The 12979-nt window shown below is 52.8% G+C and overlaps 1 protein-coding gene across 1 annotated transcript; it reads left to right on the top strand.

Moving 5' to 3' along the window:
- Window positions 1-2262: 2262 nt before the first annotated feature.
- On the top strand, window positions 2263-12090 carry LOC122392928. The gene is made up of 6 exons (XM_043388306.1): window positions 2263-2366; window positions 2963-3033; window positions 8161-8235; window positions 8483-8671; window positions 8918-9747; window positions 10132-12090. Exons 1-6 carry the CDS (start codon window positions 2263-2265, stop codon window positions 11338-11340), a joined length of 2478 nt encoding a protein of 825 aa, XP_043244241.1. The 3' UTR covers window positions 11341-12090.
- Window positions 12091-12979: the final 889 nt, after the last annotated feature.

The raw sequence follows: 12979 nt of genomic DNA, 5'->3' as shown, positions 1-12979 counted from the left end.
GAAGATGCCTCTGCGTTTTATACTCTACCGTGCCGTATATTTGAGCGGCTCTTTGATTCTGTCATCTGACGCCGGAACTTTGCTTAGAGTGTGCGATCACACTTTGGCGACTCTCTCTGAGGTGACTAATGACGGGTAACGGGTCACCGGGGCTCGGGCGGAAGTGGATCCCACCCGGGTTCCTCCTCACCGAGAGCGAAAACGGTTCACTTTCTCTCTTGTTTACCTTTAGCCTGAAGCAGTGCCCGACCGCACGGTAACTGTGGGAGCCGAAGCCGGCTTTTGAACGCATCCCAACACCTTGGTGTGGTTCAGCGATGGGAACAACGGACACCGATAGTATTGTCCAAAGGTTAGGTTAGGCCCGCGGGACTCTTCCCGTTTCCGCATCCATTTGATGGTCTGATAATGATCGTCAATGAGTATGGCTGGTTCAAAGGAGTCTGCATACCATTCTGTGAAGAAATATGCTTTATTGCATAGTAAGATTTGTTTAAAGCTCACGCACAACATTTTGCACTTTTTAAAACAATAATTCTAACGTTCCAAGTTTTCGAAGTCATTTGGATCGGCTTAGTTTTTTTTGTAGGTACATGAATTTCTTATTGTGCTAATTAATAGGTATGCCAATGTGATAGGCATGGTTGTAAAGAGGTATAATACAGATTTTATATAGTAAACCCGTGAAACATAGCGTAAAAACAATTATATCTGCATCAGTGTAAAGTAAAATCAAGTTCAATTTTTCGAACAATCAAGATTTATTCTAAGTTCTCGTTATAAAATGTGTGACATCAGCTTGTTTTGACAATTTTTGAACAGGACTCTGATGTTTTTTTTTAAAGATTATTTTTCCAGTGCTCCGAAGAAAATACTATTCACAATCACGAGTGATCGAAATGTTATGTAATTGATATATTTTTACCATTTATCATTAGTTTGGCTAAAACTACCTGTCAAATCACATGTGTTTTTAAAGTAACCACTATAATGCGAAATTTCCCCGCTGCTCCACGATGCGAAGGTGATGAGTAGCGGGTGCATGCATGAGAGATTCCATTTGCAGTTCACCGCAGAAAAGGTGCGAGGACTACTGGGAAGCCAGTCAAGTGTTGGACGTGTCGGATAGGCAGATATGCAGAACGTTGCTGAAATTGAGCTGCGAAACAGGCTGGAAAGGGATAGATTTTCTACTCGGAATTCAGCGCTGGACGTTTCAAGTGTTCTGTTGATCGGTAAACATTTATTTGACTGTTCGTTTCCACGACAAATAGGAGAATAGCCCCGGCAATTCTGAAGTGGTGGTTTTTCAAGAATTATGCTGAAAATGAACAAAAATATAATCGCGTATCGTAAAAGACATCCTTTTCTGTTTGCTTTGCTGTCCATCATCACAAAATCGCGAACAATATCGCTTAGCCAACATCTCCGACAAGCGGCCACTGTTGCAACAAGCTCCGCCAATCGTTCCGTCATCTGGCTGCCATATGCGCGCGGGCTGCTCTCGTCACGCCTTTTCACTTCGGCCGACCGACCGTGTGACGCCCCATCGAGAGCAGCTCTGCTCGATCAGCTGCTCCACAGTCTGTCCGCTACCACCTGACGCGGAGGGGCTCGAAAAGCGGCGCGGCCGCAGCGAAAGCGACGGGCGGCTGTCTATCGGTCCCTCTCGCTCTCTGGACTGGACGGTGTGTCCTGAGAGTTGCCCTGCCTCCAGTCAGGTCACATCTCGAAACGTTCTCGTGTCCCAAGTCGTCGCCTAATCACCCGTCAGCTGTGTGTGGCGAGAGCTAATCTGTCCGACGCATGACCTGGCCTGCGGCGAGCGCGCGGATGTCGTGCACTGTGTATGACATGTGTCGCCATCGGGCCACCAACGGCGGCAGAGTAGACCCATCACCCGCTGCGGCACGGAACGGGAACGGGGCACGGAGCGGGCACGTGAGATTTCAGCCGCCGGTGATAGTTTTCGATGGCTGCGTCGCAGTCTCCATTGCGTAACCGAGTGATTTCGGAAAGCTGATAGACGCGTGTGGAGAGCAGACCAGTAGAAATGTCTTGTGGTCGGGATTCGAGAGAGATTGGTGGAGAAGTTCGTATGTTTCCCGGCTATCGTTCGCTTGACCGATAGGGGATTGGCTTCTGGAGGGTTTTGAATAAGGAGCCTAAACTGCTGAGTGATGGGGCGTTGCAGGAAGAGATCGAACGTTGCCTTAACGTTCAAGTAAAGGGTGTGGAAGGAAATCAATATCTGTGTGGGAGATGACGGGGAATCTCGCCGCAGCTCCATGCACCATATGCAGTGACTGGGTGTTACCAGGAAGTGAAGAAGCTCCTCGTGCCTTCCCCCGCCAGCTGGAGGATCCGTGAGTGTGGGTCTGCGTCATTATCCCCCGGGCGTGCCTCTCCGGCCCTCTCAGCAGCAGACGCTCACCGTGATACCGCCCTCTCCTCCTCCACCCGGCGAAATCGAAAGTGGAGGCGGTCGGAGACGCACGCAGCGCCCAGACGGCGGCGATCGGCCGTAATACGGACCGTAATACAGGCCGTAATATGAGCCAGGATCGTGACTCTCACCGCTATTGTCGAGAGGCGCAAGGCAGGCCCGAGTGTCGTATGGAATGAACCCAGGTCTCGGTTATCGTGGGTCATCTGACCGGTCGGTGGAGTTAGCTAGAGTCTCTTTCAGAACTTCACGGAAGACAGCGTTACGCAAAGGGTTTCGGAAATGGTCGTTCATTACATCGATAACATCAAATTACGCTCGTTGAGTTTAAATGGTAGTGCTTTGCCATGCCTCGTCGATAGTTCTGGCGTGTGGTAGCTGGGCTTTAATTACCCTGCAATTATTTTGGAGGGATTTATTCCTGTTGATGTGTGGGCCGCACGCGGTATTAGAACGGTGCCCGCCTCCCTGCAGCGTTGTTTTCCTTCCGGTAGCGGTTCTCTGTTTGTGTTTCAGGATGAGGAGAATGCTGGTGTTGCCAGCGCTGGTGCTGGCGCTGGCTGTCTGCGTCTTCGGGGAGAAATTAGGTGAGTTTGGTGACCGTCAAGCTATCGGACAAACTCCGGACCAGGCGGTAACAGGTGCAGTCTAAACGGACGCCTTTCACTGACGGAAAGAATCTGATGACCGTGGTAATGCTGGCTATACGATCTTGTCAATGTTTGCTTTCCCCTTTGTTAGTCCTGAAATGTGCGGTTTTATGCTCAATGCCATACATACTTCATCGATATTGTTCTTTGTTAATGTTCTGAATTTCCATTATTCAACAATTCATGCTTATCATGCGAAGACAAGAAACTCGCGCTATTTTATATTAGACAAAGGATTTATCTGTAAGATCAGCATAGTTTGCAGACAAAGGATACCTCAGCGATGCAGGAGATCCACTGACATTGACAATGAGATTTGTCCATGCGTCACCGGCTAATGCGGTAACCTGTCGCCGGAACGCGATGTCGCCCCGCCCGCTGCAGTCACGGACCGGTCAGTTCCCGTTCCCCCTGACACACCCGGCGCGGCAGCTCCCCGCTCTTTTGTTTGTTTTGTTGGGTTAGGCCCTTTCGGTCGACAAGACCATTGCAGAGCCGGAAGGATGATAGGAATTAGGGGGAGACATTGGTCTGGGCAGGCACCCTAGTGAGTCGCCGGGGCTGAGCCCATGCTCCCCGCTCACGTGGTGCTGTTACATCACCCGTGAGCCGGCGGTGTTCGGGTTCCATTCAGCCGTCCGTCCCACCGCGGAAATTGGCCACAGTGCGGCGGCTGGCCGATACAGGACGTGCCGGGACGTACCAGCTTGTCCCTCTTCTCACAAACGGATGTGCATGAATACGTTATCAACCTAGCCGTCTTCTCACGAACAGACGTGCATGTCCTGTCAACCAGTCTGCTTGAACACAGCGCGCTCTCTGAGATCAAGCGGGCACCGCAGATCGATATCTTTTCTTTATACTGGCATCTATCATCTGTGTCTCTGCGCGATCTATCGTAGAAGTCTCCCCTCAGGAGCGTTGGACGTATTGCGCTGTGCGGGGCGGCGTGCCGCGTCAGATTTGCCGCATACCATCTGCACAGCTGCAGCGGCGGCCCTTCCCCGACTGCACCGTCTGTCAGGGCGGCACGTGAGGTCAAGCATGCCACCGGATGGTGTTGATGCATTGTTGGCCCGCAGTGCCCGTCTCGCTAACACCCTAATCGTCGCCCGTGCCGACAACAGGCCATCATCATCCTTCCCCGACGGATTTTCTCAGTAATCTCTCATCGATGCGATAGTCGGGATACCTGCCGAGGAAGCGTGACACGACATCTGTAAAACACTTCATGGAGCGGATCGCGCTCGGTTGTTTGGCGCAGGCGACACTGATGGAGCCTCATGCCCTGTTGATCCCTGGGACAGGCGCGGGTCGGGCGGCTGGTATATCCGCTAGGCACGACGGGACCTCGGGTGCTCCGAGAATGACTCTGGCCGGTAGGAATGTCCCGGAGCTGGGCGAACAATGAACGGTCGCAGCTGGCAGACACAGACGAGCTGGGTTCGATTGACTTGAGGAAAATAACCCCTGGCTTGGGCGGGGCACCTCTGGTTGAAGTAAAACGGTTAAGTGTCTGAATGGTGTCGCGGGCATTTTCATTACATTCTGATGACATTAGAGCTTCAGGATGGTGGCGATGATTAACCTGTTTTCAGTGGGAGTGTTTAAGTGTTGTCTCAGATGCACCCCTTTCTGTGTTGAAACAAAGACTACATTTATGTCCTTTTAAAATCAGACATCGTCCTGGTGACTGGTGCATATTCACATCAAATAGAGCACTTTGCTGGGCCAAACCTCGCTAACAGTGATTAAAACTGTTGACAAAAGGTAATGGTATGTAAATACTTCATTCAAAATACGCCATTCAATGCAAAGGAAGTCGGGAATTCAAAGCGAGGAAGGGTATCTGAGAGAGGGCCAAACAAAAACACTGTCACGAAGCGATATGATGCATACCTACTTTTTGTTTTTCTGCAAACTCTGCTTTGTGAGTTCAACGGACGGATCTACTGAAAATGGAAATATCAGTGACGGTCGCGTGCTCCCGTCATTTTCATTCCCGAGGAATCTCGTGCTATCCCCGTCTATCCGCGTTTTGCAAGTGATTGCCGCTATGCCTGCTGAGTGTGCCTGGAATAAAGAGATGTTTTTCCACAATGGTGCCTTTCGCCCGGGCAAACACTTGGATTATGTGGTGTGCACTATGCCAGCCCCGTAAACAGAGCGAGTCTGTGGGCCAGGACTCGGGCGCACGGAATGTGTTTGTGTGCGGGGTACCGAGCTTCGCAGTTCTGTTTGCGTGTCGGCAGAGCCTCAGAGCGGCACTGGCGGCGCGCGGACACCAGTGACCTCTGCGAGAGGTCGCAGGGTGGTCACGGATCACCGATACCCTGGTCCGGCCAGCGAGCATGTCAGTTATTTTACCGTCGCCCTGACATCCTCCGCCTTTGATTGGTATTTACGAGAGTCCCGGCAGGAAAGGTCACTGCCGCTCGCGGCTATTCTCTCATGCAACCTCTGTTTATGAGATGCTGTTTCCGATTTTTAGACGGTCAGGATCTCGCACATCCGACAGGGCAAAGTGTGAAGGGCCACGGTCGTACCCATTGTGGGCGTTTCGGCGTCCAAACGCACCCGGCTGGATTGCTCCGAGCTGGCGGAAGTGCAGGAACCGATGGCCGTAAAAATCAGTCAGCGTAAAGGAGCGTGGCTATATGTGCGGAACGTCACGCTTGCACATTGCACCATCGGATTATATCAGTGGATTGGTATTGCGCAATCGGATGACAACTGATCGTTTGGCACAAGTAATGGTTGCCTTGCAAGAGACTGGTAGTTTGTTATCTGACAAAGCATTTTGCTAGGCATTTTAAAGCACTGAATGAGTGTCTGCTTTATTGGACCGGAAATTAACATTTAGCATAAGGAAGGCATTCCTACAGTATCTTCGGATGCATAAGTTAATTGTGATTGATATGACCATCAAAGTAGGTATACCCACACTAATTTGCCCCACGGAGCCTCAGACAGAAACCAATGTGCGATACTGCACCTATTGCAGTGACGTCACGTTCTAATTGAAACCAACTGAGTCTGGTTTTGATGGCAACATATTCGTCTTATGCAAAATTTTGTTTTACATTGCATTTTGTATGTCATTTATTTAGAGCTAATATTGCAGGTTTTTTAGCATTCACACGCAAAGCAGCACTGTTTGGAACATGTCAGTTAAACAAGTATGCATTTTACATTTAAGTTTATAGCTATCGATATTTAAAGGCCGTGTACAACCGCTCGATATCGAGTAGCAATGCGGTGGGGTTGGATTGCGGAAATACGTTGTGCGTGGGAGGCTCGGTATCACGGAAATCTGCTGCGGCGGCGAGTATATTATCGGACCGGTTTGTAGATTGCTGCAAAGCAAACAACCATTACAGGGCAAGGAATGTCTTAGAAAAATGCTTCGCCTTAAGACTGGTTTCGATCACACTATACTTCTTTCGGAGGACTGCACAGGTGTAGCATACGCCAGATCATTGCGAAACGGGCTACAAATTTCAACATCTGTGCAAAATGCATAAACTTCGTGGCCGCCACTCTGCATCATATAACTAGCGCGTCCACTGAGGCACCGCGATCACTCACGAAGCCATCGCCGCATCTTCGGGACTGCAGCAGATCACAAAAGGCTAGCACCGAATCGTGGCGACTGCAATGGTACACATAACAGTAGCACCCAGTAAGGGGACTGGAATTACACACAAGACAGTAACCGCATCTTTTATTAGACTGTAACGGCGCAGACAATGGTAATACGAACCGGCTGGGACCGGTTACAACCACGTGGTGCGTGTGCACTCCCTGGCAGATGCGTGTGTGCAGTTGAGGCAGTCAATGACAAGGCTGGCCCTAAAAGGGATAAACTGCGTCTCAGGTGGCCCCGGATGTGTGGGCTTTGTTCACATTAGGCCGTATAAGGAGCGGTGCATTTTCTCGCTGCTCTCACAAAGGACTGGCATGTCTTATTATCTCCGGCGATAAAGAGAGGTCGCAACGTCGGGTCACTCCTACTCCCTACGCCAGATTGGGGTCATGAAAATGGCTCACCCACCTTCCACTAATTGCCGACGCCGTAATTTGAACTGGAGTGCTGCATATGGAACTTTCTCCCGTTGTCGGAGGCATAATTCACTGGCGGCGCCCTCTCCCGCGCCACACTGGCAGGCATGGGAACAGCTCCCAGCCGCTCGGTGAATCAGGATTTCCTCGGCGGCAATGCGAGAATGAGTACGCTCAGGTTCAAGGGCAACTGAACCCGTCTGGAATCGATTACCTGCACTGCGTGATAATTAAGCGCGGCCGAGTGGGATTCCGACCGCTTTTGTGCCGGTCCGGCGGGCCCTCAGTTGATGTAAGCTCTGGGAGGGGCTGCAATGATGTAGCACTTCGCCAGAAATGTCAGTTCTGAGCTAACTCTGCTGAATTCGGAGCCACCCGAGCTTCTCAGCTCATGCCGCGTTATCTGTATCTCAATCCTAGTCCCATAATGGAATCATGATTATCTTGTCATTAAACCTCAGCCGGTAAGCCTGCCACTCTTTATTAAATCCAGCCGCAGTGACTTTGCATGATTACTCGCAGACCGGCTAAGTCTACAGGCCTGCAGGATTATTCCCAGTTCCAGTGGTTAGCACACACCACATAGCGCTGTTAGGTCAGCCAATTTGCTCGGCCAATATGCAACTCAATCAAAACCCACCCGTTTTATGAACGTTCCGTCTCAAACTGATAGGTCATTCCAATGCGGAAAACAATTATACAGGCCACCTTGACCCACTCGAACCTCAATTGGAAAATCATTTTGGACATTCCTCTGTTTTATGATCTTGAGTCTATCTTATATCGTATGCGTACCGTGATCGCTTCGTTGCGTTCCCATCCTTCTTACGAACTCTACCTTGTCCGCCGATAGATAGTTTAACATGCACATTACATACACATTACACGCAGCAAATGGCTTTGTCACATACCATCGAACATAGTCTGACAGCCGGTTAAACGGCACTAAGAGACTCTTACACGTATCATGCAAATTGCAAATTTTTTTTTTTCTGCCGCCAGATGCTCCGGAGTCGAAACCAGTGAGGAAGCTAAATACTTTTGTCGTACAACCGAAACACCAAGATGCAGTGAGCGGTGAGTTGTTTGCAAAAAAAAGTCCCAATGCCGCGCTTCTCCAATGTTCAATCGACTATGAATGAATGGTGATTTTTATGCATGTAATCTGAGTAAAGTATTACTAGGCAATTATTTGAAACACGCTGGATGGCTCAGTTCACAGCCGGTCTCGTCTTGATGTTCCGGAGTGAGAAGTGGTTCCTTGAGTGGTTCTTTCACCATGCGGCGGTATCTTTTCGCCGTCTGACCCGTCCTGCCTCCACAGCGACTCCAGTTTTGGAGACGAAGCAGCTCACCGTCTCCTCAGAGCCGCCGCAGCTGCTAGGCTCGGCTGCCGACGAGCCGCCGCAGTCCGGCGTCAAGCTCTCCACAAAGACCATCTACGGCTTCCTCAACTTCGTCACCACGGTCGGCAACACCGTCATGGTGTTCACGCCCGGCGCGGGGACGCCAGGTACGTGACGTGAGGTCCAGAGGGGTCGGAGTGGTTGCCGATATTTCTGCCTTATACAGCTCGGATTGTTCGTTCCCATTGTTTTTGTTGCGAGACATAGGCCCACACTGTCAGCTCAAATGTGTATGGTTTTTCTGGTTGGCATTTCACTTGTCAACCACGGTTTTGCGTGGAACGCTCGATAAAAAGCTATTTAAGAAGTATGGGATTTTCATGTCGACTTTGATTATCCCGTCTGCTCCTCAGCCGGAGCGCAGTCGGCCGAGCCCTCGCCGGCGTCAGTGGCGCCCTCTCCATCACGTACCGTACCGGCGATCGCCTCCACCGCCTCTGAGCCGCTACCCGAGCGCCGTCTACGCTTCACCACTACAGAGCCATCACCATCCTCTGAACCCGACACCACCGAGCCGCCAGTGATCGGCAGACGCAAGGGAAAGAACCTGCTCTGGGCCAAACTGCGGGAGCGCACACCGAAGGACCGTCGTCCGTTCGTGCTGCCTCAGCGGCGCGGTCTGCAGATTGCTCGCTCGGCAGCGGCACTGCTCCCCACACCTCCCCTGGAGCGTCAGTTCCTGTCCGCCGCCCCGGCCAGCGTGGTGCCGGAGCCGACACCGACCCCGGAGCTCGATACTCCTACCGTCTCTGAGCGTACAGTTGCTGCTCTGAGGACCGTCCAGGCCGGGGAGGAGTTCTCTGACCCCGAGCCCACGGAGCTACCGACCGAGGAGGGTGTCACCCACGTCTCCTCCGTGATCCAGGGCACGGTGACCGAGTTTCCGCAGCTGCCGGCGCCGGCTGCGGAGCCGGAGGTGCTCCCCATCGAGCAGCTGTTCGCCTCCTCGGAGCCAGAGGAGCCCGCCGGTGAGCCGGACAGCCGGCCGCCGGTACAGTCGCTCCAGGAGCGGCTCAAGGCGCGTCTGCAGGCGGCGCTGGCGTCCCGTCCGTCCCGCGCGTCGGCAGCCGGTCAGCGGAGGCCCTTCACGCTGGTACCCGAACAGAGGGCGCGTGCAGCCCGGCCCGGCCGGCCCGAACTGCTACTGTCGGCGCGCAGGTCACCGAGCCGCAGCAAGAGCGAGGTAGGTGACGAGAGACATAGGAAACGCCGGTTAATGAATGGATCAAAATTTTAGCGGTATTTTTATCGGGCTGTCTATACTTTTAAACGACTGAAATACGAGCAACGGACAGCTTCTAATTAATTGATTGCAGATGAAATGTTCAATGTTTATGGCAGTGCGGCTATTGCTGCGGATACTATGAAATACATAGATGTACTCGTAAAATAACTTAAGATCACGAATCACGAAACTAAGATCACGAATCAAGAAACTACATCGTTATCGCAGGGAGATTTGCTTGGGTTAGCGTGCGCTCGTTCGGCATGGATCATGCATGAAAAACCCAACCGACGTGTTTTCATAACCACATGACCATTAACTTGCCTTCCCTGTGTCCTCCAGCGTCGTCTATCTGCCGCCGACCGTCTGAAGCAGCGCCTGCTGAAACAGCGTCAGGAGTCCCTCGCAGAGGAGGAGGAGCTGACGCAGGAGGAAAGTCCTGAACTCCTTCAGGAGCCGGATCAGGAGCTAGGAGACCCACAGCCGGAGGTGGTCGCCGTCAACACCTACCGTCCGACAGACGCCACCGATTTCCACTACGAGCTGAGCACGATGCGGGCGCTGCATCATAACACGCTGGGCAGGTTCACCACCAGTCGTTGGGTGACGAGCACAGAGACTCGTACCGTTCGAGTCAGTCCGACGGCCACCCAGAGGGCGCCACCGGTCTCCTCAACTGCACTCCCTGCCGGAGCGACCCTGGGTCTGTTCGGGGCGGCAGGTCTGACCCCCAGCAGTGGCAGCGGGCTGGACAAGGTGGTAATGCTGCCGGCCGTTCAGCTGGACCCGAGCTCACCCAGCCTGCCGCTGAAGACCATGACGGAGACCTACCGCACGACGCAGCTGCTGCTCAAGTCGTCAGTGATCCCACTGGTGATCGGTGACAGCACGCGCGCCTTCACTCTGACCCAGTCCTACCAGGTGACGAGGCTGGTGACGGCGCTGAAGACCATGCCGCCCATGGAGGTGTTCCAGACGGCGCCGCCGGGCCTGCTGCACCGCGAGAGGCCGCTGCTGGCGCAGGGTTCGGAGAATCAAGTGGACGAGCTGGGTGTGCCTGTGGTGCGAGTCCCGCCGCCCGATGACCTGGCAGCTATCGGGCTGTTCGATGTCGACCGGCATGAGAGCGAGATGAATCCGGAGGAGTTCAAGCTGCAGCAGCAGGCTGCGGCTCCTCCGGCACCCACCCCGGCCCTCCCACCGCAATTGGGTATGCTGGGCGCCCTGGGACAGCTGGGACAGCTAGGAGCTCTCGCACAGCTGTCCCAGCTGACGCCGCAGCAGCTGGCCTACCTGCAGCTGCTGGGTCCGATCTTCCCAGGTCTCCAGGCTCCACACGGCGCGCTACCGGCCACCCCTCAGACGATCGTCACCTCGTCACCAGTGACCTACAGCACCATCACCACCAGAATCCACTCACAGGCGGTGGTGGTGACCTTCCGTGCCACGCCCTCCACGGCCTACATCACGTCCACGACCGTGTTCCCCACCGTGCTGACCTCCTACGTCACCAGCACGATGAAGGTGCACCCGACGTCGCCGCTCGGCTAGATGGTCGGAAAGATGGTCTGTCCGACGCACAGGCGGACCAATCATTGAACTCCTGGTGGCCCTTGTGCCTGCCGCGTCTCCTGTGGGGGGGATGCAAATGAACCGTGACAAATGCATATGACAGCGTCACTCGGTGACATAATGACTGACAAGTGCAAGTGACGTGGGACATACACTGGACAGTAGGTTATGCCTCAGTGAGTCAGTCATTCTGCCGATATGGATAGAACTGTGGGATAAGGTAGCGGTTATCGCTGCGGTCCTAGCGACTTGCCGATGGTCGCATTGACAGCGTCGGGTCAGCCGACAATGATCCGAGTGACTGGATGAACAGATGACACACTGCGCTGTATATGTGATATTGCCGCATGACTGAAGGTCAGAATGCATATTTTGTGTTTTAAATGTAGTTCTATGCTGCCAACAAATAGTGCCTTGTTTTAAGTCCCCATTTTTTCAGAATGATGTAATGCATATGCGTAGGATTGATCGTCAGAAACGTGTCAAAAGTCGATATACCTGGATAATATTTTACGTCTGTGACCCATTGGTGGTTGCATTATATCCTTGTGTTACGTTCCCGGTAGTATCTGGCTCGAGAGTACCTACCGTTTGCCTTATGACGGTGTGACAGACCCGCGCGGGGTACCGATCCCTGCCGCAACACCCTGCATCGAGAGGGGTGAATTGAAACCAATGAAGTGTAGTAGCTAGTGTGGTATGTCGATGAAAATACAAACTCCACAATACTTTGCTTTTTACTTCATGAGGTGACTTCAGTGCTTAGTTCGAGAGCAGCGCCCCTTGCCACGATGTGCAGAGGCGATATGCGTGGTCTTTGGCGCTGCGGCACGCCATAGTGAAGACAGCGTCCGCCTTGGCCTGATGTTGCGTGGTAACGTTTCATCCGGTGTCATAATGGCGTGGCAAAGCACGAACTCCCGCATGAACTGGGAAGACAGGTTAGCTGGAGGGTGGTACAGACCACGGGTCAGGCGCTAGTCAGTCTAGAAAACTTAAATGAGGTGACGATTATTCCGGTCGGATAATGAAGTCGGTAGTCGGTCTCGATACCTTATGCGAACTCCGGGAGGGGGTGTGGGTCAGTACCAGAGTATATAGGGCATAGGCCCGTACCACCGTACCTCGTCGGAGAGTGAGGTCCTATCGTATACCGGTGGGCGTGATACGAGATGTAGGTTCTTGAGACATGACGGGGAGAGCTCAGATTCCTGGTTTGGAGAGTGGAGTTGGGCATCTGGCGTCGGTCAGCTGGGTTAATGGCAAGACATAACATTGGGACAGGAAGACGATTGTTGTCTGTTACTTTTCTAGGGGCGACACCTGCAGGGACAGTGATGAGGTACTGCATGGTGTCCGCAAACTGGGAACGCATGCTGCCTAACTATCATAAACCAATCTCCAGGCTCAGTACAGGTCTAGGAATGCCAATCCGACCTCCGCCGAGACTGACCGAGGATAACAAGGCGTAATCCACGCAAAACACCTAACCGGAGAGCTGGGGTCAACGGCACCACCTCTTGGGCACCACTCACGCGACGTGGGAGCCCCCTGGTGGGAGTCTGTTTAACTTATAGTAAGCTAGGATATTCGTAAGGAGTCTAGCTTTCACTTCTAG

The sequence above is a fragment of the Amphibalanus amphitrite genome, unplaced genomic scaffold, assembly GCF_019059575.1.
Source record: "Amphibalanus amphitrite isolate SeventyFive unplaced genomic scaffold, NRLGWU_Aamphi_draft 000507F_arrow, whole genome shotgun sequence".
Classification (NCBI taxonomy): Eukaryota; Metazoa; Arthropoda; class Thecostraca; order Balanomorpha; family Balanidae; genus Amphibalanus; species Amphibalanus amphitrite.
The sequence above is the reverse complement of the archived record's forward strand: the minus strand, read 5'-3'. Positions and strand labels throughout refer to the sequence as shown.

Bases quoted from the DNA above. Each gene is read 5' to 3' on its own strand.
- LOC122392928 (XM_043388306.1), top strand. From the start codon at position 2,263: ATGACGGGGAATCTCGCCGCAGCTCCATGCACCATATGCAGTGACTGG. The intron at 8,236-8,482 runs GTGAGTTGTTTG...CTGCCTCCACAG, and splicing joins ACACCAAGATGCAGTGAGCG to CGACTCCAGTTTTGGAGACG. The intron at 8,672-8,917 runs GTACGTGACGTG...TCTGCTCCTCAG, and splicing joins GCCCGGCGCGGGGACGCCAG to CCGGAGCGCAGTCGGCCGAG.